The 25,702-nt window shown below is 46.9% G+C and overlaps 2 protein-coding genes and 1 pseudogene across 19 annotated transcripts in view; 2 read left to right on the top strand and 1 right to left on the bottom strand.

Moving 5' to 3' along the window:
* The window catches only part of LIG3 (DNA ligase 3), a 27,916-nt gene extending 17,032 nt beyond the window's left edge, over positions 1–10,884 (top strand). For 6 of the 11 annotated variants that reach the window (XM_074018998.1, XM_005583429.4, XM_065531221.1 and 3 more), the window contains 8 exons: positions 83–160; positions 479–602; positions 1,183–1,325; positions 1,663–1,737; positions 2,870–3,016; positions 3,526–3,721; positions 4,286–4,407; positions 5,874–10,884. In XM_074018998.1, coding sequence (XP_073875099.1) covers positions 83–160; positions 479–602; positions 1,183–1,325; positions 1,663–1,737; positions 2,870–3,016; positions 3,526–3,721; positions 4,286–4,407; positions 5,874–6,107 — 1,119 coding nt within the window. In that variant the 3' untranslated portion in view covers positions 6,108–10,884. Of the gene's footprint in view, positions 1–82; positions 161–478; positions 603–1,182; positions 1,326–1,662; positions 1,738–2,869; positions 3,017–3,525; positions 3,722–4,285; positions 4,408–4,610 lie in introns of all 11 variants that reach the window. The other 5 variants (XR_001485990.4, XR_012425529.1, XR_012425528.1 and 2 more) reach the window with 3 other exon arrangements.
* Positions 6,855–7,469, top strand: LOC141408729 (oligosaccharyltransferase complex subunit OSTC pseudogene; annotated as a pseudogene).
* RFFL (ring finger and FYVE like domain containing E3 ubiquitin protein ligase) overlaps positions 10,396–25,702 on the bottom strand; it is an 80,849-nt gene continuing 65,542 nt past the window's right edge. For 5 of the 8 annotated variants that reach the window (XM_005583443.4, XM_074019009.1, XM_074019008.1 and 2 more), the window contains 5 exons: positions 22,844–23,254; positions 18,993–19,076; positions 17,846–18,056; positions 16,244–16,267; positions 10,396–13,407 (listed from right to left, as the gene is read on the bottom strand). In XM_005583443.4, the coding sequence (XP_005583500.3) occupies positions 13,226–13,407; positions 16,244–16,267; positions 17,846–18,056; positions 18,993–19,076; positions 22,844–23,254 (912 nt within the window). In that variant the 3' untranslated portion in view covers positions 10,396–13,225. The remainder of the gene's footprint in view (positions 13,408–16,243; positions 16,268–17,845; positions 18,057–18,992; positions 19,077–22,843; positions 23,255–25,702) is intronic. The other 3 variants (XM_015438169.3, XM_074019011.1, XM_074019007.1) reach the window with 1 other exon arrangement.

Here is a 25,702-nt window from a genome sequence, read left to right on the forward strand (position 1 = left end):
TTAAGTAGTGTGTGAAAAGGAACAACCCCCTCACCACCTTCTCCACTCTCACACCAACTTCAGCATCTCTCTTGTCCCTCAGAAAGCTTCGGACTTGGCTGACATGATAACCCGGGTGATCCGGGAGGGATTGGAGGGGCTGGTGCTGAAGGATGTGAAGGTAAGGTGGCCCTGCTTGCTTTCTCCTGTCGACTCACTCACAGCCCTCTCCCCTGAGCCTTTCCAGCCCTGACCAGGAGATGGCAGTGGCAGCCTGCAGTGGTTGGGGTGGCTGCTGGGGAAGCCTTTCCAGGGTGTGGGCAGATATGTCCTGGATCTGGAGGGCTGGTTTGTGTGTCTCCTGTAGTGCCTGGAGCCTGAGGGCTCTTCCCCTGAGGGAGGGGCACTGGGCTAGATCTGGTGTGTAGCAGTGAAGGGGTGAACCCATCCTCATGGAGTTGCCTTTCTACTCTGTGGTCTCTCTTTTGCTTCACCTCAGGGTACATATGAGCCTGGGAAGCGGCACTGGCTGAAAGTGAAGAAGGACTATTTGAATGAGGGGGCCATGGCCGACACAGCTGACCTGGTGGTCCTTGGGGCCTTCTATGGGCAAGGGAGCAAAGGTCAGGGTGGCTTCTGCCCACTGGGGTGGTACTGTTTTAGAAGGCATCGCTTGAGGTACAGGCTGGCCTTGTTACTGGCTTGATCTGCCAGCATGGCCAGTCATGACTTCCGAAGTCCTAGGATCTGGGGCCCCAAGCTGGCCTGCTTACTTGGTTAGGGAGAAGTCACTGAGTACCCTATGCTAGCCTAGCAGAAGGACGCTTACCACCAATTATTTTGTCAGGACCTGACAGCTTTCTCCTCAGGGAAAATCTCTTTCCTGACTGGAGAGGAAGCTGGAGTCTGAGGAACTAATACTTCTAAGCAATCTGTCATGTGTCCAACACAATTCAATGCCCCACAGCCCAACACGTTGGGTGTGATTATCCCTAATTTACAAAAGAGGAAATCGGGGCTTACAAAGGTTAAAATTACGCAGCCAGTAAGAGGTAGCTCCAAGAGGTAAACTCTGGCACTCTGACGGCTGGGACCCAGGTCTTCTCCCTGGCCCCGGGCTCCCTCTCCTGGGCTCTTGGGGCTGGCAGAGATGGCTCCTCCAACCCACACTCATCTCACACTCATCTCACACTCCCCTCCCAGGTGGCATGATGTCAATCTTCCTCATGGGCTGCTACGACCCTGGGAGCCAGAAGTGGTGCACAGTCACCAAGTGTGCAGGAGGCCATGATGACGCCACGCTTGCCCGCCTGCAGAATGAACTAGACATGGTGAAGATCAGCAAGGTGAGGAAGGGACTTGGTTGACCCTGGCCTCTGGACTGGCCATGATCACTGAGACAGAGGCTGTGCTTTGGGGATTACGGGTATTGTTTATCTGTCTCCCCAGAAAGAAGGGTTGCAGCTTGCTCAGGGGAGCAGGATTAGGCCTTAAAATCTCTGAATGCCGCCTTGTGGAAAATGGCTTGCATGCCTCTAGGTCGTACCCACTCTGGCCTGGGAGGATCACATTGCTCAAGAGTCAGCTGTTTAAGTGGCTTCTTATAATCTCATTACCAGGAGAAGGGATTTAAGCCTTGATCCAGGTTGGGAACAGCCCAAAATAGCATCTTTTCTCCTGTAGGACCCCAGCAAAATACCTAGCTGGCTGAAAGTCAACAAGATCTACTATCCTGACTTCATCGTCCCAGACCCAAAGGTATCAACCCAATGGCTTGGGGTCCTCCAGCCCATAGAATTAGCTTGCAGGTTCTCTAGTGCCATAGAGAATCCATCTCACCTTGCTGAAAGTCCACCCAGGGGTGGGGATCTGGATTTCCAGCCAAGTGATAGGCACAGGGACAGCCGGACAACTCTGAGGAATTTTGAATAGAATTCTTTCTGCAATACAATTGCTTTTTAAAAAGAGAGAGAGAAGAAGAAGAGAGTACCTATCCACTCAGCGCGAAGGGTGTGTTCTAGAAGTAATCTGGCCCAATCCCTTCTTGTACTGACCAAGAAAGAGACCTAGAGAACAAACAGGACTTCCCTAAGGTTATTCAGCAGCAGCAGCAGCAGAACTGGGACCCAAGTTTCCCAGCTGCTAGCCAAAGCCTTCTTTGGTTTTTTGTTTGTTTGTTTTGTTTTTTGTTTTGTTTTGAGACGGAGTTTCACTCTTGTTGCCCAGGCTGGAGTGCAATAGCACGATCTTGGCTCACAACAACCTCCATCTCCCGGGTTCAAGCGATTCTCCTGCTTCAGCCTCCCAAGTAGCTGGGATTACAGGCATGTGCCACCACGGCCAACTAATTTTGTATTTTTAGTGGAGACGTGGTTTCTCCATGTTGGTCAGGCTGGTCTTGAACTCTTGACCTCAGGTGACCTGCCCGCCTCAGCCTCCCAAAGTGCTGGGATTACAGGCGTGAGCCACTGCACACGGCCACCTTTGTGGTTTTAACTGTTCTGTATTGGTTCTAGCTGGTTGGGAGATCTTTTTGTTTTGTTTTGTTTTGTTTTTTTGAGACAGGGTCTCACTCTGTTGTCCAGGCTGGAGTGCAGTGGCAAGATCTCTGCTCACTGCAGCCTCCGCCTCCCAGGTTCAAGCAGTTCTCCCACCTCAGTCTCCCAAGTAGCTGGGATTACAGGGGCGCGCCACCATGCCCAGCTAATTTTTGCATTTTTAGTAGAGATAGGGTTTTACCATGAGGCCAGGCTGGTCTCAAACTTCTGACCTCAGGTGATCCACCCGCCTCGGCCTCCCAAAGTGCTGGGATTACAAGCATGAGCCACCACGCCCGGCCACTGATACTATCTTCTTAACCAGTGATGACCTGTTGACTTACTCCTGACAGAAAGCTGCCGTGTGGGAGATCACAGGGGCTGAATTCTCCAAATCGGAGGCTCACACAGCTGATGGGATCTCCATCCGATTCCCTCGCTGCACCCGAATCCGAGATGATAAGGACTGGAAATCTGCCACTAACCTTCCCCAACTCAAGGTAGCAGCTCTTAGGCTGTATGTGTATTCTCCACCCCACTGTCCAGGCCTTGGAGCCTTGGGCATCTGGACCATTGACATGTCCTCTGTCTTCTCTTTTCCCCCATTCTCCTGTGGCAGAGCAAGGAGGGCAATTAGAGAGGGAAACAAACTGCTGCTGGGCCAGGGGCACAGCACTAGACCTCCTTCTCCCTCCATCTCTGAGCAGAGAACCTTGCATTTGCGAGGCCCCACTGAGCAGCCCTTGGTCTGGGGAATAAGAGTTTGCTCCTGTTGCCCCAGCCTTCAGTCCCTGCTTTGCTGTACCGAGAACAATGATTTGTACCCTGATTACTCAGGCTATAGGGCCACACTTTGGAATGGTACCAAGGAAGCCAACTCCTTTTCCTTGCTCTTTATCTTTCTCACATCTTTGTTCTCACATGCGCCTAAAACACACCACACACATCACCTCTGAGGCCAGTCTGGGAAGGCAATGAAACCCTCTGACATTGTCCCTCCCCGCCTCAGGAACTGTACCAGTTGTCCAAGGCGAAGGCAGACTTCACTGTAGTGGCTGGAGATGAGGGGAGCTCCACTACGGGGGGTAGCAGTGAAGAGAATAAGGGTCCCTCAGGGTCTGCTGTGTCCCGCAAGGCCCCCAGCAAGCCCTCTGCCAGTACCAAGAAAGCAGAAGGGAAGCTGAGTAACTCCAACAGCAAAGGCGGTAAGGATAGGGAGGGGCTGGGATGGTGAAGAGGGTGGTGTGAGGGGCGGAGATTCGAGGGCAGGGACGCAGTCTCACATTCCAGCCCTGAGATCGCATGATTATCTATGTCCACTGCAGTGGACATGGACTGCATTCCTGGTGTGTGTCCAGCCATGGGCCAGAGACCCTTCTGCTGGGCACCCTGTATCTGCTCAGCAAACCTGAATGGAGCAGTACCCTGGCGACAGCCAGTCTGACCAGGGAATAAGCTACCTTTGAGCTAAAGGGCTTAGCTGATAACTCTTCACTCCCCTCTCACCTGTGCGCATAGCAGAGAAAGGCCCTGGTCCTTCCCCTTACTGCCCCTGACTGCAGGGAGCATTATCAGCAATCCCTACCCTCTTAGTTCTTTTGTATCTTATGTTTTTTTAGAGACAGGGTCTCACTCTGTCATCCAGGCTGGAGTGCAGTGGCACGACCATAGCTCACTGCAGCCTCGAACTCCTGGGTTCAATTGATCCTCCCGAGTAGCTGGGACTGTAGGTGTGCACCACCACGCCCAACTTCCTCTCTGTCCTTCAGGCAACATGCTGACTGCAAAGCCTTCTGCTGTGAAGGTGGGAGAGAAGCTGGCCATGAAGTCTTCTCCAGTGAAAGTAGGGGAGAAGCGGAAAGCTGCTGATGAGACCCTGTGCCAAACAAAGGTGAGGGTAAAAACAGCAACACACCACGTGGGCCAGTTTAGCCCAGGTTGTGTTCCTAACCCTCTGCACAAGAAGTTTGAAAGAGGATGAGCAAAGGTGTTTGGGGAACATTGGCTAAACCTCTTCCCTGCCTGCCGCCGCTCCTGTCGTGGGCAGGGTCAGCAGTGCTGCTGCTCACCCTGTGTCCTCTTGTTGCCTTGCAGAGGCGGCGAGCCAGTGAGCAGAGAGGAAGGAGAACTGTGCCAGCAGGCAGGAGATAGAACAGCCCGGCCTAGCCAGGAGAGACTGCAGGGACTCACTCAGCTGCTGGCCCCAAGTCAAAATTTACATTAAATGGGAAAGCCCAGTCTGGGTGTGGGAATGCAGCATTGTGAGTTTGTGGTCAGGCTGGAAGCAGGTCCAGCGAGCAATAAGAAGGGGAGAGGGCACTGGCTTGGTGACTCTCCTCCCACCTGAGGAACCTTTTCCCTTTTACACTTACTTGTCAGTCTTGGGTTTGGCAACATCTCCTGAGCACTTTTTTTTTTTTTTCCCCCTCAAGTCTGGCTCTGACAGGCTGGAGTGAAGTGGTGCAATCTCAGCTCACTGCAACCTCCACCTCCCAGGTTCAAACGATTCTTTTGCTTCAGCCTCCCGAGTAGCTGGGAGTATAGGCATGTGCCACCATGCCCAGCTAATTTTTGTATTTTTAGTAGAGACGGGGTTTCACCATGTTGGTCAGGCTGGTCTCGAAGTCCTGACCTCAAGTGATCCGCCTGCCTCGGCCTCCCAGAGTGCTGGGATTACAGGCATAAGCCACCGCACCTGGCCTCTTTTGAGCACTTTCTGATGCCAAGAACTAGGTTTAGTACTGGCTCAACTCTGGGGGAGCTGATGGCTCAAAGGACAGATAGAGAAGTAAACATAATTTACACCCATGTCATTGCACCCCCACTCTCCCCACCGCCATCCAGGAGTAAGCATAGAAGTCTGACAACTCAGGTCCTGAACTCGGTCCCCAACAGACCTGTAGAAACCTTTCCCCTCTCTCTTCCCAGCCTGAAGTCCTTGAACCCATTGAGAGTAGTAAGCAGGACTCCTGACCCTTCAGTCTAGCAGGTTGTACAGAGTAGACTGCTTGGTCTCAGGGGACATCACTGAATCTGGGGGCACTGAGTCAGAGCCAGCTCTGCCTGCCCACCATGACTGGGTGGCTCTTACACACATATGCTCTTCCCATCTCCAGGTCCCAGATGTCAAGGCCCATCCCCTCTCCTTTTCCCCTAGGCAGGGATGGAGGGGCATGTCAGTCTTGTATAACTTGGAGTGACTGGAGGGGTGGGGTTATTGATGCATAGTATTCCAGTAAACTCCTCTGCTTGTGTCCTAACTCTAGGCTCCCTCATTCTGTCCTGGGCTTATCTGGGTGAAGACCCATCTGTACCCAGTGTAGGTCTGACCCTACCGTGACCTCTCTGCATTTGCAGGTTCTGTTGGACATCTTCACTGGAGTGCGGCTTTACTTGCCACCCTCCACACCAGACTTCAGCCGTCTCAGACGCTACTTTGTGGCATTCGACGGGGACCTGGTACAGGAATTTGATATGACCTCAGCCACGCACGTGCTGGGTAGCAGGGACAAGAACCCTGCGGCCCAGCAGGTCTCCCCAGAGTGGATTTGGGCATGTATCCGGAAACGGAGACTGGTAGCTCCCTGCTAGGTTTGCTGTCTTCCCTCTCCCTCAGGCCATACTCTCCTTTACCATACTACTGGACTGGACTCAGGCTGGAGGCAGGTAGACACAGTATAGGGGGAATGGGCTTGCTTCTCCCAAACCCACCAGTTCTCCACGGTCTCTTCTGGACCAGGAATTAGTTGCTGTGGGTGCCACAACTGAAGTCAGTTTCTCTTGCTGGGTTTAAATAGATCTTTCAGATCTGGGTGCTGGGTTTACCATCTTTTTGTTTTCTTTGAAAAGCAGCTTAGTTACCTTTTTTATAAATAAAATATCTTGCAGTTGTCTTTGTCCTTTCCCCACCTACACCCCTAATAATTTCCCTAGAGATTAAGGAGTAAAGGCTGGGTTATGGCAGCTCTGTCCGCAAAGCCTTCTCTCCCGTCCTTGCCTGTTCCTTTGTACTTCCAGGCTCATTTTAAAGTCGTATTTAAAGGACTGCCCTCAGAAATGCTTCCATTTAGCAGAACTTGTGTTCGGCCGGACACCCTTTGCCAGGAACAAAGCCTCATGTGAAAGAAAACAAAATGAACTTTTTTGACTTTCTTCTCTGTGTTCTCCTATTACAGAGTGAGGATTCCCAGTTTGAAGGGAGGGGACTAGGGTCAGGTAGGACAATGGGGCCTTTATGAAGAAAGGGAAGTTACTTGGGTCACTCCTCTGGAGGGATAGAGGGCTCCAGGAAGATCTGCCTCCCCAAAACCTGGAAACAAGACTGTTCTTTAAGAATAAAAATCCACGTGGGGCTTGAGGCCAAGAACAGCCCTTGTTGCCACCAACGTGGAGACTTTGTACCGTGTCCCGTTCTTAGTGCTTGAGTGTCCCAACCTGAAGCTAAGTCACCCTGGCTGCACCTGCCAGCAGCCATGACTGTGTATGCTCTGGTGGTGGTGTCTTCCTCATGACTGGAGGAATAATTCTGTGATATTGTTGACCCCCCAAGTATTGGCTGATGAACGTGGGCATCAAAGGCCAGTAGCTTTCTTGGCCTACAGAGTAAATGGACAGTATATTATGGAAGGACTTGCATCCAGCTTCCTGTTCACAATGGGAGGTTTAGGTTTCATAATCCTGGACCAATCGAACGCACCAAATATCCCAAAACTCAATCGATTTTTTTTCTTCTATTCATTGGATTCGTCTGTGTCCTACTGAGTTTTCTCATGGCTGGAGTATTCATGTGAATGAAACTGCCGGGCTATCTGATGGGTTAGAGTGCCTTTGAGAAGACATCAGTGCATACTGGATTTGTTCCTGTCAATGAAGTTTTACAGGCTGTACCAATCCTCCAATATGAAATGTGGGAAAGAATGAAGAGCGGCAGTAAAAGAAATACCTAGCGAAAAACACAGGAAGCATATTGAAGCTTGGACTAGAATTTCTTCTTGGTATCAGAGAGACAAGTTTATCACAGTATTTTTTTTTCCCTGCTGCCCTATTGATAATACCAACAATGTTGAGTGGCATTTTTTTCTTAGTTTTTAATTTCTTAAAGAAAATATACTCCATATCTTCAAGAAAAGAAAAAAAGAATAAAAATCCACACCTGAGAACAGATCCATACAACCTGCTTACAAAGAACAGCTCCTGTGCTACCTGAGGCTGATTTATTTGAAGAACAAAAGGAAGACAATTTAGTGTAAACAAGTGCTATTCAATGGAACTTTTTGCAGCAGTGGCAATATCCATAAATCTGCACTGTCCAACCAAACTAGCCACAGATAGCTGCTGAGCAATTGAAATGAAGCTAGCACAACTAAGGAACTGAAGTTCTTAGTTTAATTCAACTTCAAATGGTCACATGTCACTAGTGACTACCACACTGGACAGTGCAGGTATAGATGGAGCTCAAATCAGAGTCTTGAAACTTAATGGCTCTAACTTTAGGCAAGTTATGTAACATCTAAGCCTCAATCCCTCCAAGTAGAATGGGGATAGCCACTGCACCTAAATCATAGGGTTGTCCTATTGTCCCGAGCAACATTATGTAAAGCACTTAGCCCACAGCCTACCACATAGTTATCTAGAGTTGGGAACGTCACCGCTGGTTTGCATGTCCAGACCCTACCTGGGAGAAGGGCCTAGCCTATGATTTTAGAACCCTCAGTTGCAGGTTTGCATGTTTCAGCTAACACTCCACTCTGAGTGCAGGCTCATCAGGACACCATACGGTTGTAAATTGGCTTCCATGTCCCAGTCCTGGCTTTTGAGGGTCAGTTCTCTCCTTATGAACAAATTAGCAGGCTCTGGGCTTGTAAGATCAAGGAGTACTGCACGACCGCCCCCGCCCCCGCCCGGCCCAGATTTGATCTGATTGACTTTGGCTTCCACCTACTGTTTAAAATGTGTATGTTGGAGTAGGGACAGCACAGGGGAGGGGGTTACTTTCCTGACTGTAGCCCAGGACATTTGGTGTTTTTGAATAGGCACCGTTCAGCCGGGCTTCAGTATTAGGAATAAGGTACTCTTTTTATTACATCCTCTATAGAGACAAAAAGCTGCTCCTCTTTTGAGTACTGACCTACATAGATTTCCATTTCTTCAGCCTCAGGCCAAACAACTGGACAGGGCAGCAGAACAAGACTGTCTCCTCAGGATCCTGCCAAAGGCACTGTCCTCTCCAACCTGGACCCAGCCCCACTTGCCCTTACTGGTTGCTTACACCCAGAGCAACCAGTTCCTGTGCACACTCACAGGAAAGGGGCTCTGCTGACTGCAGGTGATCATCTTGTCCCTTCTCTGCCTTAGTGTGTGTTATTGCCATTTCAATGTCAGTGGTTTTTTATGTATTTTCTTCCAGTCTTTGCTGCTGAGATCTGACTGTATATACTATTTTGTATCCTTTCATGTATTTCTTTCATATATTTCAATGCAACCCTCAACATCATCATCATAAATCTCTCCAGCAAAATGCTGGAGGCCTCCCTCTTCTGAACCTTTACATGCTGCTGGCTGGCATCAAGCAGAGGTCATCACTGGGCGCTGAACAGGTCAGCTCCCTAGGGCAATGTGAGCAAAGTGTTGGGGCTCATCCTTGATCCTTTATGCCCTTTTGGCAAGATTCCTTTCTCAGTCACAGAGCAGATGGACACATAATCTTGTTCTCCCAGGGGCTGCATTCTTGGGAGTCTTTTCCCTGCGCCTTGGGCGCCTGGTCAGGGAGGTTTGTACAAGCCTGTGCACAACACAGCAGTCTGTCACGAGGCTGGGCCAACCTTTTTTTTTTTTTTAACAGACTCTTGCTCTGTCATTCAGGCTGGAGTGCAGTGGTGCAATCTCAGCTCACTGCAACCTCTGCTTCCTGGGTTCACAAGCAATTCTCATGCCTCAGCCTCCCGAGTGGCTGAGACTTAACAGGCACACACCATCACTCCCAGCTAAGTTTTTGTATTTTTAGTAGAGACCGCGTTTCGCCATGTTATCCCGACTGGTCTCAAACTCCTGGCCTCAAGTCATCCACCCACCCCAGCCACTCAAAGTGTTGGGATTACAGGCATGAGCCATGGCGCCCAGCCTGAGCCAACCTTTTCTGAGCCATAGTCCAACTGTACTACAGCTGTATCCAAAAGGTACCATGTATCTCCTAGGGTAACCTGAAGACGTAACTGGGCACACTAGCTGTCCTGATTCCTTTCCATTTCAGATCTTTAAGGCCCATCTCTTCTAGATCAGTGTAAATATCTGAACTTGGTGCTTCAACCCAATTGGTCTTGGGATTCATCCTTTTCCTACCCAGCTCTCATTCTCTTCTAGGCTATTCCATGGCCTCTTCCACATATTACATTTGTGGTCCTGGGCAAGTTACAACAACACTGAGCATCTTGTCACTTCACCCAACCACAGGCTAATCCCAGGCCATGTGCACATCCCAGGATTAGCTTGTGGTTTATCAGTTATTTTGTCAATTTTTTGTTTGTTTGTTTGTTTGTTTGTTTAATACAGGGTCTCACTCTGTTGCCCCGGCTGGAGTGTGGTGGCAATCAGAGCTCACTGCAGCTTCAATCTCCTGGCTCAAGTGATCCTCCCACCTCAGCCTTCCAAGTAGTTGGGACTACCCACATGCACCACCATGCATGGCTAATTTTTTGTTTTTTTGGCTTTTCTGTTTTTTTAAGTAGACACGAGGTCTGACTACATTGCCCAGACTGGTCTCAAACTCCAAGCAGTCTTCCCACCTTGGCTTCCTCAAGTGTTGAAATTATAGCGTGAACCACTGTCAGGCTCTTTTGTCAGTGCTATCAACCTCTAACATCCTCACACCAGACAAGACAGGTGTCTGTATTACAACTTTATTACAAAATTATAAAGCAGAGCTCTGTAACAAAATAATACACATTTGGGTTTGCTTTAACCTCCAAGTAAGTCTGAGAAAATCTTAATGTAAGCCACTTGAAGTAACAATTCACATCCAAGAAATTTCCACAAATTTATACAATGTATATTGAGCACTAGTTCCTGTACAGCTTACTCTTATTAGTTTGGATCCAACTATTCCAATGTATTATGAACCAGTCAGCTATCTGTCTTTTGAAACAAGTCTTAACTGAAATTTCAGAGCAATCAGCAAAAGCTACGGAATAACTGTAAGAATTAGATGTTTCCATGATAATTAAAACCAAGGATCCATGAGGGGCAGGAGGGAAGATTCAAAGATTTTAAAAAATTAAATTTTAGATCTTGGTTAAATATGAACTGGAATGGGATCCTGGAACTCCCAACTTTTATTTGGTGTAATAAAAATGATGCAAAAAAAAAAAAAAAATCAGGGTTGTTTGACACCTTTTTTCCTAAAGGGAAACTTTCACCAAAAGGGGATAAAAGACTTAAAAGGCAAAATGAGTAAACGACCTCAGTTTTAATTCTTACTGAGGTTACTAACCAGCTATCAGTGTATTATTTTCGGGTTGGAGGAGGAGGTAAGGCTTCAGCAGAGAAAGCAGGTTGTAAGTAGAGGGCCAGCTTCTGCCCTTAAGTTACTGCTAGATCTTAACTGAATTGCACATACATAGATCTGTTTTACAGAGGAACTGAGCAGCTGAATGAATGATCCTTTGCTAAATTGGTAGGCATTGTAAACGATAGTATTTACTGCCCATGAGAAAAGCGGAAAGGGATGTCTTCATGAGCAAATCTGATTCCCCCAACTCCTGCAAAGGCTGTGGTTCAGAATCAAATCATCCAGGACTTTGTATAATGTTGAGGTAAGTGGCCCAGTGTTCAGCTGACAACTACTTTATGCAGTTATTTCATTCCTCCAAAGGGGTTTAGTGGCTGGTGATGGAAGGAAAGCATAAATATGTCTGTACCAATGTAATAAGTCCCTTTAGAGGTTTCCCTCTGCCATCCAGTGTCATGATTGGCTCTAGTCTCAGATTTTTCAGCTGCATGGGAGGGATAAGGGGTGGGAGTTGTCTGCCAAGGCATTTAGGGTTTGCATAGTTTATCCATTGGTAATGGGAAAACACTGCTCTCCTGATAATGTGTTTTGTGCTTGGCCACGCTTCTCCAGCAAACTCTTAAGCCCTCCAGCTCCTCTAGGGGTGTAAAGACTGTGAGGGCTCAAAAAAATCACTTACTCATTGTATGGTCCTTCCTAAAGAGCCTAGAATAAATGCTTTCTCCTCCTGGGTGTGGTGGCTCACGCTTGTAATCCCAGCACTTTGGGAAGCCAAGGTGGGCAGATCACAAGGTCAGGAGTTGGAGATCAGCATGGTCAACATGGTGAAACCCCATCTCTACTAAAAATACAAAAATTAACCAGGCGTGGTGGCGGGCACCTATAATCCCAGCTACTCCGGAGGCTAGGCTTGAACCTGGGAGATGGAGGTTGCAGTAAGCCAAGACTGCACCACTGCACTCCAGCCTGGGCAACAGAGACTCTCAAAAAAAAAAGAAAATGCTTTCTCCCTGACCTGCCCCCAAAAATCAGTAGGCTAGGAAAGGAAATGAAAGTAGGGTCTCCTTACTCCCCACCAACCTGGGAAATAAAGACTTGAACTGTCGGCTCACAACAGAATCCAGTCTCATTCAGTACCTCCTGAAAGCTCTTAAGTGCTGTCTTAACGTTTGCTCTCCAGGAACTTTAAGAGAAGTCTGGCCAGAGAAGAGCACAGGCTCTTTGCCTAAATCTATTTCTTCAATGAGACCAAATTTAAAACTACCATGGATTAGGGAGGGATTTCATTCTCAGGGGAAAATAGCTTAAGACTCCTTCGAGTTAGGAAAAGGATCAGAAGCCAAGTCAATATTAAGCAGAAGGCCACTGCCTCCACCCATTGCGTCCCCTTTCCACATAAACTAAGGATGGTGCAAATCAGGTCCCAAGAGAAGCAGCAGCAGGGATTATGCATGCACTCTCCCTTGCAGACAGAAACAAATTTCCCAGCAGTTTGGGAGCCTGATGTTTTGTTGGCTCCCAGAGTTGGGTCAGGAGACCAACAGCTTCCAATCCCAGCATTTAAGGAAGCAACTCCAAATAACTTTGAAATTTTTCTATAGCATTTGTGTTTCATTTCTCACAAAAGATAAGTTTACTGGTCTAAAATCTGTCCTAAGGACCACTATCGGTCTGGTAAACTAACATTTTTGGTCCAAAGAAATAAATGGATTTAGGCAGTGTAGCAAGAGACTTTAGCAAAGAGTTAAAGCACAGAAAGCTGGAGACCAGAAATTTAAATCCAAATGTGCTGGGCAGGAGGACTTCTGATTGATGAAACACATGGGCAAGCATTTCCCATGTGGGGAGGGGATGGGCTGGGTACAGGAGAGGGGGTGAAACTGTGTCTAGGTTCAGGGAGAAAGACAGGACCCAAGTTCTGGAAAGTTCTCTGTTCATCAGTTACCATCATCACTCCAAGATCACTGAACCAAGAACATACCCATGTGATTTATACAAGTTCCCACTGGCCTTGGGCTTTGTCAGCCAAGAGGTACACCCCTGTGGCAAGACAGGCATGCTCAGGGGTGACATGCATCTTGCTTGCCCTGGTCTTGGGAACACTGCAGTATTTCTACTAGCTTGCTCTTCTGCAAGCTGGCCAACCCTGAGCCCAGACACCCCAGGCTATTTCCCTGTAAGGCACTGAAGAAACCGATGCAAGCTCTCAGGACCGGAAGACATGCACAGCTCGGATTACATACTGCCGGCAGATGGGACATTCATTCATGCGCTTGCCACACTTGGTACAGGTTACCATGTGGCCACACTCCAGCAGAACACAGTCAATGGGTGAGTCCATGCAGATCTTACACAGGTTCTCCTCCAAGCCTGATGGTACTGCTCCCCCTGTACAAACACACAGGGCAGAAAAAAAGGGGCAGAGGAGTAAGTGAGGAGACTGTCTTAAGTATATAGGAGTAACTGGGGGAGGGAGGTGGGAGATAACAGGTACACTGTGAACAAACTCCCAATGCACAGGCTTCCCTCAAATACAGCTCCTCCAAGGAAGCATTTCCTCAGTAACCAACTCGGGTTACTTGTTTGATCCACACTTCCTCCCCTCCAACAGGTATAGATTTGAAAAGTACAGTACTTGTGGATCAGATACATCCCAGAACATGAGAACTAAGACAAAGTTCTCAAAGCTTAAAAGAAATAATTTTCAGACAGCTAAGGCTATAATACAGTGAGTGTGTGAGTGGCACTTAGGGACTCATTATCCCCTGAGGCAGAACAGGCTAAAAAGATAAAACTGGTTCAGAAAAGTTTAGATAGAAATGGAACTGTGGTGAATGGTTCATTAAGGATCACATGGCTTATCTATAAACATATCCTCCATGTAATAAAGTCAAGGTTCATGGGGGACCCCTCTGCTATCTCACGAACTACTCCCAGGCTTCCTAAGGAAACTTCCTGGTGGAGAAGCCTGGCAGAGATTATTGCTCCCTCTTTCTACCCCCACAAAACTTTTTTATACCCCCATGACTGTTTATCACATTGGATTAAAATTTTGAGTTTACCTACTTACTGCCCCAGTAGACTGTGAGCTCTTTAATTCTACATATTCAATCAATTTTTACAATTATATGCTTAGCATTTATTCCATGCTCCGAGGTTAGATACTCGTCTTTGAAGCCCCCAGTGCCAGTCATATGGTAGGTACTCTAAATGTCTGATGAATGAACATCTTCCCAAGGGAATGACAACATCCCACATTTACTGAATGCTTACCGTGTGCTAGGCAGGGTCCTGAAAGCTTTGCATGTATTAACTCACTGAAACCTCACAAAAACTATGAAGTAGGACCTCTTGTTATTTTCATTTTATAGATGAGGCCAACCGGGGCAAAAAAATAAGTGGCTTACCCAAGGGCACACAGCTGCTAAGTCGAGGAGCCAGGATGCAAACCCAGGCAGGCTGGCCCCACAGCTCCTGCTCTAGAATGGCCTTCTGCCTAACTGCCCTAAGAGTATAAACTATCCACAGAGATCAACTGCCAAGTGCACAGAGTTCTCAATAAATGCTAACTGGCCTGTGTCACTAGCAGAATATAGTGGGCATGACTAGTATCCTAGTAGAGCTGACCCAAACAGAAAAAGTCATGTTCAAAAGCCCAGCCATCTCCAACATGTCTTAAATTGTAGCCTGAAGTAGGTACCCATAAAAAGGAACTGATCTCACACAAGTCACCTCTACCATCTGGGGGTTGGCCACCCCATAGAGGAATTCTCCCTTATTGCATCTATACTTTCTCTTTTCTGGACTATTCAAAAGTTAAAAAATACTTCCCCTTAGCAGGTAGGCTGGATGTGAAAGGGAGTGAAACCTATTTGCCTCTTTTGAGGTTCTGTTGGCCCTAACAGAAGTTTAGAGACTACAAATACCTAAGATGAGTGGGAATAATTTATAATTTTCAATTACTCATTCTCTGAGGAGTAACAACAAACGCATTAACTCAGCTGTCAGCATTCTCCCAGGGAATCAGACAAAGAAAGGAAGCACCAAGTAGATCAGCCTGATCTTGGTAGCAGGTGATGCTGGGGGGCGGAATGGTGGGGGTAGGTCTAGAACTCCAAATGGTTTTGGGGAATTGAGAAAAGCTCAGCTGTTTTTTATGTCTGATGCCCATTCTGAGCAAAAGGCCATTTTACTAAATAAATTTGGGAAGTCTTCTGAAATAGTTTTAAAATGCTTGCAGGCTAGTCCAAGACTACTCTAAGAACGTTCTCTCTTGGGAGGGAGTTCACAACCACATACCCTTGAGGCTTTTTGAAAACACATAGCAGATTTCAGAATGTCCCCACAGATGGTCAGGAGTTCTGCAGTGTGTTCTGGGAGTACCTGAGGGCCCAGCGTGGTCTTTAAGTGAATGGCAGCTGAGCTGAGATACATAGCTTATGCCCAGAGAGTAGCACATGTGTTAGCTCCAGAGTAGCTCTAACCATTACCGGCCCTGTACAAACAGGGCTGTCTTAGGTCACCACCCTTTCTTTTTGGTTAGTACCAGAAGCTGCCAAACACCCTGATTCCCCAGAAGGTGCACACAGAGACCCTCCCTACTCAGACCAGAACTGAACACACCAGGATTTTTTAAAAATGAGCTGAGTGTGATACATGCCACCCCTTCTCTGTTTTAGTGGAGACATACACATCAGTCAGGCTACCCCTGATATGCTCCACGCTGCTTCCTACACAGGGAGCACAGAGAACTTCTTTTTTTTTTTTTTTTTGAGACGGAATCTCACTCTGTCGCCCAGGCTGGAGTGCAGTGGCGCGATCTCGGTTCTCCGCAAGCTCTGCCTCCCGGGTTCACGCCATTCTCCTGTCTCAGCCTCCAGAGTAGCTGGGACTACAGGCGCCCGCCACCACGCCTGGCTAATTTTTTTGTATTTTCAGTAGAAACGGGGTTTCACCGTGTTAGCCAGGATGGTCTCAATCTCCTGACCTTGTGATCCACCCACCTCAGCCTCCCAAAGTGCTGAGATTACAGGCGTGAGCCACCACGGCTGGCCTCAGAGAGAATTTCTAAAGATGGTGAGAGGCCCCCTGGGTCTCTGTGAGTTTCCAACACACCCTCTCTCTGGAGGCTGAAATGCTCAGAATTCTTAAGACTACTAAACGGATTGGGGTTGAAGAGGACAAAAGAGCCTAAACCCATTCCCAAACAGAAACAACTACATACCGTTTTGGTCTTCAGCACCACTGACTGAAAAGGAAAGAGAAGGAAGTCTGAATAGGTGATGGCATGATGGTACAAACAAAGTCTCTTACTGCCCTGACATCGTTTCTGAACTCTTACCACTCCCTGCTGGGAACCAGGCCTGCCAAGAGCCTAAATGGACATCAGCCCTCTTTACTCATTATACATGCTCAGAACTCACACAAAGCATCTGATCTTTTTTTTTTTTTGAGATGGAGCCTCACTCTGTTGCCTAGGCTGGAGTGCAGTGGCATGATCTTGGCTCACTGCAACCTCTTTCTCCTGGGTTCAAGTGATTCTCCTGCCTCGGCCTCCCAAGTACCTGGGGACTACAGGCACATGCCACCACTCCCAGCTAATTTTTTGTTTTTGGTGGAGACGGGGTTTCACCATGTTACCTAGGCTAGTCTTGAACTCCTGATCTCAAGTGATCCACCTGCCTCAGCTTCCCAGAGTGCTGGGATTACAGGCATGAGCCATTGCACCCTGGTCTACTCTTAGAAAAATGTATTCCATCAGTTTGCACAAACTGCCAAGTAGAAGGATACTTTATATGCACAATATGCTTTTCTATTTTGAAGCCAGCAATAAAGTCAAGAAAGAATGAACTATCTAGCTGTTTCAGTCAGTCAGGGAATCTGGATAAAATTCCCACGTGGAGTCATCTGTTCTGTTCCCCAGGTCCTGACAACTCAAGAGAAGACTCTTGAAACAATCCCAAAGGGAAAACAGACAGTAGTCCTCAGTCTGTAATCAGGTGAAGAGTCAGTCAGATGTCCCCTAACACTGATAAATTTGAGCTACTGGTAGAAGACAGCCTGAAATCTGACTTCGACCACTCTTACCAAGTAAGGAATCAGTATGTTGCTCTGTAGGAACTGAATCAATTGGGGATGGGAGGAAAGGAGAAGATTCTGTGGTGAAATAATTTCAGGAAATGCTAAGTTCAAAACAGCCAAAACACATTTCTCTTCTGCAGGACTTCACTGCCTTTAATATAAAAATCTACCATAAATCAGTAATGAAGATACAGTATGAGGTATTTTTCCCTGAACTCATTTAACCACAGACCCAGATATTTTCCTGGGCATCTGCTAAATGATACAGTGTAAAATGCCCTGGGAAATGAACAAAAGGAAAAGCCCAAGTGCGGACAGAACATATACCTTCTCCTACTATGTATGTAGATTCATTTTCTACCTCCCAAATCTTCAGAACAAGCATTCTTATGCTAAGGTAAGAAAACTTACAAGGTGGTGGTGAGTAGGGAGGGGATAGCATATGGTGAGAAAGGCTATGGACTTAGACCAGAAAATTCTCAGTTAAAACTGGGCTCTATGGTAAAAGGGTGATGCTAATAATGTCTATTTCATAGGTTGCTCTAAGGAATAAATATATGCAATGCCTAATCTAGTTTTGACACTCAACCACAAATGACAGCTATTATTAGATGGTGCAGATATGTAAGGTGTCTCCTTCCATGGCTAAAAGTGTGGAAATTGAGTCAAGTCAGTGCCATCAGGCTTTGGAGTGACAGCAAACACTTCTGAGCTCTGTATAGCTACCATGCAGATAGCCCCTCACCCAGGTGCTGGAGTCCTTTCTGATCCTTGTATAGCCGAGTCACTCTCTCCATCAGCTCCCACTTCTCACAGCAGCCCTTGTAGTTGACAAAGTTGCGAGCCAAGATCTCTTTCAGCTGCCGCACTGTCAGGCCTTCAATGTCCTCCAGGTCAGTCAGGTCAGACAGAGAGGCCCTTCGGCCTGGGACGAAGCTGTCCTCTGAGTCAATAGACTGCAATGGCAAAGAAGAGATCAGTGTGCTCAGCTCTTACCTCCTCAAGCTGTTTCTCCAAGGACCCCAAAGCACTCACCACATCATAATTTTGGTGACTGACCTCATGAAAGGTAGGAACAGAGACAGGATGAGTACCTGGCATGGGGCTCTGCATTGCAAAATTTACTAGAATCTCTTCCTGACCCATGATTCTGTGCTTAGGAGCAAACAGACACAGACCAACCAATCAGTGTGACACAGTACTAGATAGAAGTATGGTAGAAGGAGCGCTGGTTTGAGTCATATGACCCTAATTTTGAATCTTGACTGCTCTGCTGGTTAATGCTAAATAATATCCAGCAAGTTGCTTACCACTCTGAGCCTGTTTGCCCCTCCATAAAGGGGAGAGAGCAGTCATACCCCACAGGGTCCTGTAGAGGTTAAATATGGCTGCACATGAAACCCAGCATGGTGCTGGCCCTTCTCCCCTGGAGACTTCTACTTGCCCACAAGAGGCACATTTCCCTGGCAAGTACTCCTCTGTACACAATCTTGGCCACAGCTCCCTGGTCTGTGCTCTGGACTGGCCCTGCCTGGTTAATTGTCTGACCTCCTTCCCTTGACAGTGGCTACAGTGTGCTAGAAGCAGGAGAAAAGAAGAAGATTTTCACAGCAGCAGCACAAGCCTGCCCTCTGGCAGCTCTTGGAAAGTCAAGAGACTGGAAATATAATTGGCCATGAGGCTTCTCAGTCTCCACTATGACCTCACAACTCCTTATAAACACACTGACAGCTTCACAAGTTAACCTGGAACACTAACACTAAACCCTATCCCATAAATATAATTTCGGAAGCACTATCATCACACATTTATTCTCTCTCCACCCGAAGAGGTTCCTAAGACCACCAGTGAAAGAGCAAAGGTGAAGACACAGACCCGAGCAGAGGCCCCACCTGGGTCTCATCCTCAGCAGGTGCTCTGGCCACGCTCTCCAGGTAGACGGGTTCCTCTTGATCCTGAGACACATGGCCATTGGCCTGTGGGAAGAGAAAAGTAACATCACATCTAGAGATGTCCCAGAGATCTGCATAGCATGGGCCTCTTTTCAACTCACACAATGTCCACAATGTATTCCCATCACGCCCAGAAATCCGGAGCCTCTTAGAGCATCATTACAAAAGCCTGCTCTCTCATACCAACTTTGTCAAGCAGAGAAACAACACAAATACATTTCAATAGACAAAGCTGCCCTCTAGAACAAAATTGCATTAATTCTACACACACCAGGATGGCAGTAGCCACCACTCACCATCAATTTAATCTCAGCTTGAGCAACACAGGTGAAGGGAAGGTCACTGTGTCCATTCCGCTGCTGGACTGCTCTCTATCTGGCATCAAGGTTTTTCTTGACACTGATCCAAAATTGCCATCCCTATCCCTGGTTCTGCTCCTCAAACCATAGTCTGCTGGGTTTTGTTTTGTTTTGTTTTTTCCCCAAACTGTTTATACCATGTTTTCCCCTCCTTCACACTAAATCTCCCTGGCTTCCTTATCTGACAGTGATGGGACAAAGTTTCCAGACCATCACCACCCTAGTCTCTTTTCTGCCTAGTAACTACTCTCACATTCTGGAAATGTGTTTCCATGTTGAGCACACTATTATTAAGTGCTATGTCTAGACCTAGTCAAAGAATATTTTAATGTATCTAAGAATCTATTAGCCTAATACTATAAAACACTGCCTATGCTTATGGAATTTCATTATGCTTAGAATTTTCACTTCTCAAAAGGTTCCTCCTGAGTACTCCTTTAGGAGGTTTGGCCAAAGAGTAGGCAGAACTGTGAGCCTCCTAATTCCATCACCATTTAAGCTACAAACCCCTCAAGTAGATCCTCCTCACCTACTACTCCCTGCATGCAAAGGGCCTGCTGTGAGCTCAGAGCAAAGAGGTGTCTGAGCTCACAGGCCTTTTCCACCAGATTCTGGGGATGCCAGTGAAGGGACAATCTGGGAAACCAAAGTCACCCACTGACCCCAGCCACTCATCCCACACTAGGATCCATAATATGGAGCTAATCAAGAGGAGGCAACCAACTGCAATGGAAATGAAAAGTAGAAATAACAAAATGCCAAGTGAAGGCAAGATCAAATGCATAGTACACATGTATAGGGATGGATCCAAATCAGTGTCTTCATCAACAATGTTTTCTCTTAGCTTACTGTAGGTCCTCACTGGTCTCTCAGGCAGTGTCACCTTGGAATTACCCTGGAATCCTTCAGAGCCTAACCTGTTCCTAAGTAGATATCTTTCAGATGTCCTGTTTCCTAGAAAGAGAAACGACCTCATGCTGCAAAGCATGCTCTTGTCTTTCCAGTTTGCCCACTGGTTAAATAAAAATCCGAAACTAGTATCTGTCCACAGTTGTGCTTATTGTATACCTTCCTTTCCTAGCAACTATTGATTGCTAGAGCACTAAAGGTAGAAGAAAGAACTCTGGTTGAGCAAGTATTATAAGGAAATTTACATTCTAGGTGCAGCTCACTTGTGAACTTGTCAGACAGCACTACGTAAGTTACTTAATTCTTCCATGCCTGTTTTTCCTGCTTGCAAAGTGCAGCTCTCACCAGAACAGGGGATGTAAGCAGACATTAAGGTCTCCTGAAAATCTCAGAGGAAAAGTACCCACTTAGATCTTGTATGTAGGGTCACCTTTAGGTGCAATCTGGAAATTTCTGGTTAATGACAGGAAGCTTATAATCTTTCACTGAAAAATCTACCTGAAGGTTTGGTTGGTTTTTTGTTTTTGTTTTCTGAGACAGGATCTCACTCTGTTGCCCAAGCTGAAGTGTGGTGGCACGATCACAGCTCACTGCAGCCTCGACCTCCCAGGCTTAAATGATCCTCCCACCTGAGCCTCTTGAGTAGCTACAGGTGCCCACCACCACGCCCAGCTAATTTTTGTATTTTTTTGTAGACACAGGGTTTTGCCATGTTGCCAGGCTAGTCTCAAATTCCTAGGCTCAAACGATCCGCCTGCCTCAGCTTCCCAAAGTGCTGGGATTACAGGCATGAACCACCATGCCCAGCCAAGGTTCTTTACAGAAAAAGAATTCCTCAAGTTCTTTTCCTAGCTCCTTATACACAGAGTGCTCACAAAACACACACACACACACACACACACACACACACACACACACACACGCAAAGGGAAGAATGTATAGCAGGAGTTAAAATCTGTCTAGCAGACCAAGAGTCAGAGCTTAGGAAAGAGTTAAAGTACAGCTGTGGAGAAAAACATGCTCAGGCCAAAAAGGGAGTTAAATGATTTTACTGCAGTTAAATTATGCTATCACATTGGCCTTTATGCCTCAGTGCTTGTCCAGAGCTGAATCAGGGGGCCCAGTCCTGGCAAAGGAAGTGATCATAAACAAGCAGCAGCAGCCATCCACATCATGTGTAGGAACTAACAGCACTAGCACTATACCAGCTGTAAGTAGCTCAGAGCTCTTTCAGACATGGTATCACACATTCAGGTCTCTCAAGATCCTGGCAAGATCAAAAGTGGTCTGTGATTACTAACCCCATTTCATTATTGTAGGCTCAACGTTTGCCCAAGGGGACAAAGAAGTCAGTGACAAAAGGGGATGTGGAAATTAGATCTCGTAGTTCCTAATTCCCCCATATTGCCCAAGCCCTATATCAAGGGTCCCCAACCCCTGGGCCACAGACTGGTACTGGTCCATGGCTTGTTAGGAACCCAGATGCACAGCAGGAGGTGAGTGGCTGGCAAGTGAGCATTACTGCTTGAGCTTCGCCTCCTGTCAGATAAGTGGTGGCATTAGATTGTCCTAGGAGTGTGAACCCTGTTGTGAACTGCGCATGCGAGGGATCTAGGATGCATGCTCCTTATGAAAATCTAACTAATGCCTGATGATCTGGGTGGAACAGTTTCATCCTGAAACCAACGCACCCCAGTCTGTGGAAAAATGGTCTTCCAAAACCAGTCCTTGGTGCTAAAAAGGTTAGGGACTGCTGCTATAAATAACAGAGTCACTAAGGCACTTCTGCAACATCACCACTTCTTATACAACAGTTATGTCCACTGGCCTCACTCTAACCCAGGAGTTAGCTGGTCTACGTGTCCACCTTCCCTCTTCTGGGGGCTTTTTGAGAGAGTATATTACTCATTTCTGTACTCCCCAGGCCTGGGTCATGATTCAGTTGACGTGCTGCTCTTAGCTTCCAAGCCCCCCAGGATAATGAAGCAGCAGCATACAAGTACAGCATGCCAGCTACTCCTGCTTCCAGTCAGTGACTGGTAAGAGAAGCAGTGTCTTTGTCTGTTTCCCCACCCTTCCTTGCCTCCATATAGCCCTTTGCTTTCCTATATTCCTTGTGACGGTTACTAAGGAACTAAGTTCCCAATCCAGCCAATGAAGACCAGAACAAAGGAATTAAGTTGGAAGACAAATTGGACCAGAACTAAATCTGATGGCTTAATGGTTATTTTTCTCAAAATATTTCTGGAATGATGAACTTTAAAAAAATGTCTAACTAGGATATGTGTGTATTAAAAACAAAAAGCAAACAAAAAAATTTGGTACTGTGCATATCATCTCTGAAGAAAGCCAAAACAGGAGTCTGATACCCAGAAAACAGCTGGTGCACCAGTAGTCAGAAAGGCTTCACATAATCCAGACACTGAGCCTTATACCCCATTCTCACAACACAGGCAGGAGAGGAAAATGAAAATGAGCCCTCAAACTGGCACGGACTGGCAAAGACTACAAATGGGCCCTTACCTGCTGATTCTCCTGAACCTGGGCTGGGGGAACAGAGGTGGCTTGTGCAGATGAAGAGGAGAGGCTGGGTGAGGTAGGTGGAACCATGCTGGAGTGAGGCTGGGTCAGGAAGGCCTGCTGCTCAGGAAAGTCTGGGGACAAGGCGGAGGCATGAGTCCTGCCCTCCTGGGAGATTATAGGCTGCTGGCCAAGGACCAAGAGCACCAGCTCTTCTTTCTCCCGGCACATTTCGGTAGAGATGTCATGGAGGCTGAGATAGTCCCTCAAGTCCTTCACCTTCATCTTCATGAGCTCCTCTCGCTGAAAGGCTGTAGCTCGAAACCGTTGGCAGAGAAGGCAGAGGCGGGGCCCATTCCCCACTTGGCTCGAACAGGTCATGCAGAAATGTTTCTTACAGTCCAAGCAGGTCTGCTGCTTAGAGGAAGAGACACAGGAAACCATGTCAGATTGAGAGAACAAGACAGAGAGTGAGATGGGAGCTTCAGAGCTGCCAAGCCCAGCAGGATCTCCTCCAGTCATTCTTACTTTTACTAAGCTCTCTCACATAACTAAGGGTGCAAGCCACTTTCAGATTTTAGATTAAAAGCCACCCAGGGGTGGCAGACCTCCAGTGTGTATTGTGTATATCCATGTACAGGACACTTCACGTTTATTATTTAATTTGAGGCTTACTTTATTTATTCACGAAGCACCTGAGGTATTAATCAAGACTACCAGCTTTAGAATCAAAAAGTTCTGCATTTTTATTAAGCCTCCCTCCCTTATTTCTTGCAATGTCACCTTGGGTGTGTAATTTAGCCTCTCTGGTGCTCAGTTTCCACATCTGTGAAATGGGGTTGATAACAGTATCTACCTCATGGGGTGGTTGTGAAGATTAAGAGAGAATTCATTTAGCATATCTAACACAAAATGAGTCCTCAACAAGTGTTAGCTGTTTTATTATAGCTAGGAAATATTAGCTAACGGTGAGAGCCAGGATTCAAATCCTAAACTATAATTATTTCTGCATGAAGGTTATGGTGGTTGTTACAATTAATATTAATTTACTGAAGTGCTTCTATATGCTAGCTTGTCATTTAATTCTCAAAGCGACGCTGCAAAGTAGGTATTAGTGTTCTTCCCTGATCCACAGACAAAGCAACCGAGGCTTAGGGAGATCAACTACTGTATTCAAGGTCAGGCAGTAAACAGGAGAGCTGGGATTCACACTCAAGGTCTGTCGGAGGCTAATGCTCATGATCACATTCTTCCCACCAGGCCATGCTGCAGAGCTTAGTTCCGTTCAAGCACGGAACAGTTCTGAGTCAAGGGCCTGGCTTCCCATCTCCAAATTCCCCACCCACTGCCCCATCGACATAGGCTCCCCACTCCAGGAAGGTCCACTCAGAGTGCTGGGAACCCAGTGGTGCTTACGACCATATCCAAGACAAATATTTAGATAGCAACGGGAGACCGTCTGGACATCAGGGTACTCTCATTACTGAAAGCACAGAGTGTCTCAGTTAGGCTACGGGCGCCTGATGGGCAAGCTGGTACTGCCTGGCAGCAGCTACTCTGGCAGTCACTGACAACACACGAAGGCTTACTCAGCCCACAGGAAGCAATCCTCAGCCTCTCACCCCACAGGCTGAGCAAGCACAGTGACATCTGGCTGAGCTCTGTTCTGGCCAAGAGCATGTCACACCCCCAAAAAGAGAGGTAATTCCTGAGCACAACGGGATTGGCCTCGAGGGCACCCTCACTAATCCTTTAAAGAAGTTAAAAACTTTTCATCCTGTGTTGACTTAAGTAGTAACTTAAATATTTCTGGTCCATCTTTTCAAAATATAGAAAGCTGTTCAAGCTAAAAAAATGCTTAAGAGACAAGATTCTCATAGTCAAGATCACAGGCACTCTGGACTGAAGTAAATGTCTGCATAGTTAAGATAGTTATATGTTTTGTCTAAGTATCATTCATATAGTAAAAGGAAAAGAAAATAATATTTACCACCCAGTTTTGGCTATTAAGACTTAGAAGGCATTGCAAAGGGACATATATCAAGCTCCCTAATTCTCCACACAGTTATAACCAAACAATACACTGTTCAGAGACAGACTTAAAAGGATGCATGGCTGCACTAGCAGTGTAACGGTGTTGGCACCAGTAGCCACGCAGGCAGAAAATGGATGTTTTCAGGTATTTGGGGTTCATTCACATCTAAAGCTTTTCTATTGGGAAATGAAGTGTGCTTAGGATGACTGAGACTGAAACAAACAGGCTTCAATGTCATAAACCTGTGGGCCTGACATGGAATATTACTTAAGTCAATGCAGTTTGACAAGACCTAGCTTGACACAATTATAAAGCCTGCATTGCTCAATCAGCCAGATCCAAACAACTCTCTATTCTTTCTTCAAATGTGTGTGGCTTGTTGGATGCAAGATCAGAATGCAGACAGCAACCTGGCTTCTATACACCCACTGGCTCACAGGGGACTCTGAAATAAGCTGGCATCTGAAACACACCCTACAGGAACAGGATAGGGCTTGAGGCTAAAACCCCAGTTTGCAGTGGAAGGAGAGAACAAGAGGAAAGGAAAAAAGGGCTGTCAACAAATGCAGGCAGAATGAGCAAAGGACACGCTTATGTATAAATTCTACCAAATGGTTCAAAACAACTGAGTAACCAGGTAGTATGAAAGATGAATTAGTGGAGGCAACCAACGTGCCTGCAGAAATGCCCAGAGTGCACTGAGATATCCAGCATCACAGAACTGGCCATGGCACCTCAGGTGGGCACCATACTTCAAGGATGCTGTGTGCAGGGCTCTGCTGGCTCCCGTTTGCCAACTGCCCTTCCCTTGCTCCTACTCCCTCCCA

This window comes from Macaca fascicularis, chromosome 16 (assembly GCF_037993035.2).
Source record: "Macaca fascicularis isolate 582-1 chromosome 16, T2T-MFA8v1.1".
In the NCBI taxonomy this organism is placed as follows: Eukaryota; Metazoa; Chordata; class Mammalia; order Primates; family Cercopithecidae; genus Macaca; species Macaca fascicularis.